This window comes from Ananas comosus, linkage group 5 (assembly GCF_001540865.1).
Source record: "Ananas comosus cultivar F153 linkage group 5, ASM154086v1, whole genome shotgun sequence".
In the NCBI taxonomy this organism is placed as follows: domain Eukaryota; kingdom Viridiplantae; phylum Streptophyta; class Magnoliopsida; order Poales; family Bromeliaceae; genus Ananas; species Ananas comosus.
The window spans coordinates 14,955,498-14,961,660 of NC_033625.1; the positions used below are offsets into that span (position 1 = coordinate 14,955,498).

Sequence of the window (6,163 nt, forward strand, 5' to 3'; positions counted from 1 at the left end):
CTTCTTTTTTTTTTTTTTTTTTTAATCTCATTCCATTACAAACGTCTGAAAAATTATGATATCCGCCGGAGGAAGCTAAGCATGAACTACAGATTTCAATCTAACAACAAAGCTACAAGAGTTAAAAAAATAGAAAATACTAAGTGAGACATGCATGCTCCTCGGCTTTTATGCTGATGAGCAAGATACTATTTGCATAAAACTAACAGCATAGCTGTGTGAAATTTTTCATAGCAGCAGTGGATAGGTCTACGATTTTCATTACTTCTGACGGCAATTAGCTGAATATCTCAAACTTCTGATTGTTTAAAGATAGCATTCTTATTTCAAATAGGAGGCAAGCCATCAGGATTGAACATTTTAAACAAAAGCTCATTGGGACTTAAAGCAACCATTTCCGCTCTTTGCCCGATGGCCACTAGTACTATTGAATCTACTGCCCAGACGAAACATAAGTTAACTGTCGCAAACAAAGCAAATGACGCAAATGAAGAAAGTTCATTCAAAGTTATCTAATTTTATGCAGCAGCGGTAATACACTCGATTGCCTGCTTGCAGATGCCAGTCATAGTAGCTTCAGGTCCGTAAACCTGCATTTAAAATAGGGAAATGCCCGGTGAGAAACTAGCATATTACGGGCATACAAATCTCCTATAAATAACCAAGTCATGAGCTAGATTGATTCTCACAAATCATAAAGGTTGTGTTGTAAGCAAATACGTCGATCCTTGAACATGGAATCTCATAACATACTGACCTAAGAAGTCCAACTGCTATATGAATGTATCACACACACGGTAAAAGTGGTTATTAGAGAAAAGCTTTCGATGAGAAGAGTGATAATAATGTTACATCCAGCTAATGGTGTTAAGGATATTCCTTCAACATGTAAATTTTTAATATTTTAATGGGCATCAATGAAAGGTCATTTTGATGCTGAGTTAGCGCAGAAGTGTTAGTATCGTATATTGATTCATGAGTTACATAAAATAGATTATTCCTCCAACTCTTTGAGATGTGAACAGTCAAGGGCTCAAAGCACAGAGAAAAACTTGATCACTACCAAAGGTCCTTTTAAAGAGCAATCCCAAGCCAAGTATATTGTGACAGAATCGGAGAACAATCAATAGCGTCTGAGAGAATCAAACTTTCACTACTACCAGTTCTAATGAAGTGGCAAGGGATGTAACTATCTGTACCAATTGATGTAATGTACTGACAGGTAAGCTGAACGACAATTACCAAGATGAGACTAGATGTTAAGTAAAACAAGTTATATAACATTTGTCCAGAAAGAAACGTGGAAGATCATAAAAGAAAAGAAGGTTTTAAAAATTAGTTAAAAATGGACATGAAGGTTAATCTAAATGTGGAAGTATGCATAAGCGAAATATGAATAGAATCAATTGTGTAAAGAGTGGAAAAAAATTATTTTTATCCAGCTTAGTGTTATATGATCTTGCAAGCAGTGGACCTAAATTATAGATGACTAAAGCTGACGCCATCAAATACCCAGACGAAGTAGGTTAGATCAGCCAGAAGAGAATATCCAGGTTGATTATAAGGAGAAAAAAAATTTTTGCCACAAACTCTGCTGTAGACGTAGCAATACAAATTCATGCTAGATCTGACTAAATAAGTTCATGAATGTGACATCAGAAGTTGCCTCATAAATGGTAAGATGATGAAACATAAAGTTAAGGTTATATAAAGTCGACAAGGCCCACAAGAAACCTCAGAGATACATGGCACAGTTTTTCCATAAGGCTATCAAACAAAAATGGGGCAATCAATAAACAAACAAATTAAAGGCCTTAGTTCCTGTTAAGGAAGAAAGTTGGATTAAAATAAAAAAAAAAGGTGTGCTCTGTGGAAATACGAGTTATCTAATGAAAAAACAAGTTTATTTAATTGTAAACACCTAGGCTTTTCCCTAATCTGCTAGTACACAAAAGCAGTCTAGCATATCAGAAGTTTCAACAACTGTTACTTACTTCAATGGGGATTCCGATTTCTTCTCCAAGATGTCGCATTTTCCTAAGGCCTGTTTGATAATTTGGACCTCCTCTCCTCACAAAGCCATGCATCCTTGAAGCCTTAAGATTTGATTCCTACAGATCCAATGCCAAAGAATGAAATAAAACCTTTAGTGCCAATATAAAGGATTGCTTATACCAATCATATTATTCCCTTCAGCTTTGTTTGAGATACGGAGAACTCCGATGAGAAATTGTACAAAACAAGAGACAGAATAGCTTAAATTTTAAAAGAACATGTAGAATGAGATATCACCTTTTCCCTTAGAGCCCGAATGATGCCACTAAATGTTGCAGCAACATCAGTAAAGTTGGCTATCCCTCCTCCAATGACAAGAGCTCTTTTACGGCCATCAGGATTGGCAGTAGCACACTGCAAAGTAAACATGATAATAAGTCATACTAAACCAAGACCTAGTAGCAATATCATTAATTCAGACTTGCATCTCCACCAATCACATGCCCAAAACAATCAACAATAATCTGGTGAAACCTGGAAATACGAACTGTAAGAAAAAAATAATAATAATAATAGAAACATGCTGCAAAAATGAAGCTTCATGATAACATATAGGACATGGTTGGCACCCACATCAATAACAACTCTTGCATACTGAAGCACCTCCTCTTCCTTTGGAGCTCCGCTATATTCTGCGTAGTTGCCAAGTTCAGAAGCATAACCAAGATCCCCAACCTGAGCAGGCATTGAGATATGGGCTCATTAACGTGTGCCAGATTAAAATTCTGTAGGTTTCTTTACAAAAAGTAAGTACCGTGTCAGCATAAATAACACTGGCGCCTCCTCCAGCTACCATTGTCCAGATTCGTCCTTGAGGGTTCAGGACAGTAAACTTCAAAGAAGCACTTGTCTGTAGACAGCATAACTTAGTTAACGTCAAGTCCAATTTAAAGCACTCTTTTCTCATATCACAAAAAGTGTACAAAGAAAAAAATTAATCAATAGAAAATATACTTGCCTTAGTTTGGCACATAAGAAAAAGGAAAAAGAAAAGAGAAGAAAAAAAAAGAAAAAAAAAATCTAATTTCTTTGTACATAAAATAGGTTTTATATGGGTTCAATTTTGAGTTCGTGTTCGATTCGTGTACAAGCAAAAACTGTAACCGAAACCAAAACGATCAGATTTTGAATTTTTATCCTTATAAACGAAACCATTCACATTTAGCTTCAGTTAAAACTGTCTTGGTCGGGTTCATGCTCCGATATTTTGTCAGGTCTTTATATCCATTGACATCCTATCGCATAATACTTTGTCATTAATAGAAGGTAACTTCAAACCTTTTCATCAAGCTTATGCACAAAGCTCTCAGTAGGACTCATTACTCTACCAAATGGCATTGGAAACTCAATATCTCCCCATCTGCAAATAAAATCGGTAGGTACTATCAAACCATATATTTGGGATCTTTTGGCAGTTGATGCATCATTTTCTAATGATTATTCTTAAAAAGAAAAAACAAACAATTCACACTAATGTTAAAATTGCATACTTCTTGAAGTTCTTAAAAGCAGCAGTGTCATCCAATTCCCCTCTCATATCCAGAGGATACGGCTTTCCATCAACCAAAGTGAAGGGGTTCATCTCAAGGAACGTGAAGTCAAGATCTGTTTAACAGTTCAAAAACCAACAAAAGCAATAATGAATTAGCAGCATTAATCTTTATTGGATTTATCTCCAAAGTAGAGAACTAAGGCCTATTATTTATCATGTGAGCAATTAACAAAAGGGTGTATTGAGTTTTATTACTACCACAAGGCTCAAAACTTTTGGGAAGAAACTCATACAATGATGTGGTACACATTGTGATCACATGAATTGATGATATAGCCATTACTTCCACCTCACAAATTACATCAATCACCTTTTTAATAGGCCTTAATGAGCGCCCTTAGGACACTCGTAAGGGCACTCATTAGCAAAATCCCTCTTCTATTTACCAACTGAGCAGGGGAGCTCACATTACCTAGAAAAGTAACGAACACCTTTGTGATGAAATCCTCAATTTCTCCTTTGATCTGAAAGTGCAGGATCACGAAAAACGCGGCAATCAGCGAAATGTCAGAGCCAAGGAAAATCTAATTGCCACCTGAGGGCAAGGAAAAAAAGAAGTGTTTAATAGAATAGTTCCAAGAGTGTTTACCTCCAAGGTCAAAGTTGCTAGCAAGGGAGCACAGGTTTCGGGCGAGAGGGATGTGTCTGACGGAATGAACACAGTTTTGACCTAATTTAAAGCGTGATCCGTCATGTAACTGAAAGAAAAAGGGATCAATTGGAGAAGGAAGGAAAGCAGTAAATTATATATACTTTATCCCAGTTCTCTTCGATCTCAATCCCTCCACACTCAGAGAAGCTAATGCTGCAGCCGAGACGCTCCGAGACGACGGAGAGATAGAACTCTTGGGAGTGCGGAACAAAGGGCTCGACAATGAAGGTAGTGATGGGGCCCTTGCACCCGCCGATCTCGACCTGCTTCCCCAGGCGCTCTTTCGTGAATGCGGCGACCTGAGCCAGATCGAGGTTGAGGCCCACGAGCCCGCTCTTGCCGCGCTTCCCGAACAGCATGTCAGGCTTCACCACCAGCTTCTCCGACGACAGCCACGGCTCTGCCTCTGCCAGCGCCATCAAGTCCGTCGCTTCCGTGATCTGATTCCGTAATCGAATAGGACAGACATCGATCAAAATAACAGACAAAGAAGAAGGCGGCGAAAAAGGAAGGGCAAATGGCACACTGCCAGTTTGCGGCGGAACTAAGGTTCACTTTGGTTCTGAAATTTTTGGAGCTGCGCATATTGATGCCCTGACCTTTTGGGAGTGTTTCACCCTGGTCATTATCCTTAATCGTCTCTATAAACAAAACGTGCTCTCTGCCGGTAAACAAAGTGCATTCTCAGAAAATAGAGACCGGAGAGAAAAGATTTCCGCATTTGAGACGAGATCTAAGCCTCTTTGATGGTAGACATTAGTTATTATATTAAGCAGAAGCCTAAACTAACATGATCTGATCTGATGCGAGAAGAATCAGTTAGGGGACACACGGAAATGGCACCAAAAAAAAAAAGGAAAATGAGACCAGGGTATGTAATAATAAATCATGAAGATGAGGAGGAGAGGACTATCAACTATGGATTAGACTAGATTATACCTGGGCGGATCTGATGGGGAGGTGAATGCCGAAGAGGCGCTGGAGATGTTGCTTGAGGAGGCGCTTGGAGTCGTACTCCCTGATCTTCTTCCTCGCCATCGATCCCACCTGCAACGCATGCATACATGCCCACATTCACATACAAACCCCTCACTCTCTATATATATCTATCTCTCTCTCATTAATTAGCTGCTCGAAGCAAACCCATCGAGTTTCAGTGAAGAAGAAGACGACGACGACGACGAGAATGGTAGAAGATACCTACCTATCTATCTGCCTGCAGGCAAAGGTTTTGGGGGCTGAAAAGAAAGAGCCGAAGACTGACTCGCTGCAGCTGAAGGGACGAACGGACGAAGCAGGCGGAAGAGAGTCGCAGAACGAGGAATTATATGGTGCTGCTGCTGCTGCTGCTGCTGCTCTCTCGGACGCAGCGCAGGAAGAGGAGCGTGGAGTGAGAGAGGCATTAAATTAGGTGGTTTGGCGAGCAGAAAACAAATAATAATCATATATAATATAATATAATATAATATAATATATGAGAACTGCTGCATCGTTGATTTTTCAAAGAAATTCGGTTGGTTGATTTGCTCATTTTTAAGAGCGCCTTAATAAATTGTCTGAACACTATTGTCTCTATCAAGGATCCAACGGATCGTACCTAACCTACATGGGTAAGAAATCTACTATTGATATTCCAAACTGTAAATCCCAAGTATAATTACTTTATATTTTTAGATAAATTTATTTTTAATAAATGAATAAAACATCTACAGTTTAAGACCACGTTATTTTACCAAAAATAAAATTCAAGTTGAAATAAATTTTTGGATAAATTAGAATTAAAAAAAAGTTAGTTATTTGCGTTGTTTGTTTGTATATATATAATTATAAAACTGAAGTTTTTTTTTTTATTTTTACTGTTTATTTGGTATAAAATAAATATTATAAGAACCGAAGTTTCTCAT

The 6,163-nt window shown here is 38.2% G+C and overlaps 1 protein-coding gene across 2 annotated transcripts; it reads right to left on the reverse strand.

The window, feature by feature from the left end:
• LOC109710242 (ATP-citrate synthase alpha chain protein 1) lies at window positions 278-5,681 on the reverse strand. Of its 2 annotated transcripts, none has more exons than XM_020232750.1 (12): window positions 5,464-5,681; window positions 5,199-5,306; window positions 4,361-4,699; window positions 4,197-4,277; window positions 4,020-4,071; window positions 3,546-3,660; window positions 3,334-3,415; window positions 2,810-2,905; window positions 2,629-2,730; window positions 2,293-2,409; window positions 1,995-2,111; window positions 278-590 (listed from the first exon to the last, which is right to left on the reverse strand). In XM_020232750.1, the coding sequence occupies exons 2-12, from the start codon at window positions 5,295-5,297 to the stop codon at window positions 519-521; spliced, it is 1,272 nt and encodes a 423-aa protein (XP_020088339.1). In that variant the 5' UTR covers window positions 5,298-5,306; window positions 5,464-5,681; the 3' UTR covers window positions 278-518. The 2 variants fall into 2 exon arrangements, with proteins under 2 accessions (XP_020088339.1, XP_020088338.1); XM_020232749.1 differs by having other exon boundaries at window positions 5,460-5,681.

Coding starts and splice junctions, on each gene's coding strand:
- LOC109710242 (XM_020232750.1), bottom strand. CDS start 5,297: ATGGCGAGGAAGAAGATCAGGGAGTACGACTCCAAGCGCCTCCTCAAG. Junction 4,072..4,196: donor TAGCAACTTTGACCTTGGAG/GTAAACACTCTT, acceptor CTGCACTTTCAG/ATCAAAGGAGAAATTGAGGA. Junction 2,112..2,292: donor TTCGGGCTCTAAGGGAAAAG/GTGATATCTCAT, acceptor TTGGATCTGTAG/GAATCAAATCTTAAGGCTTC.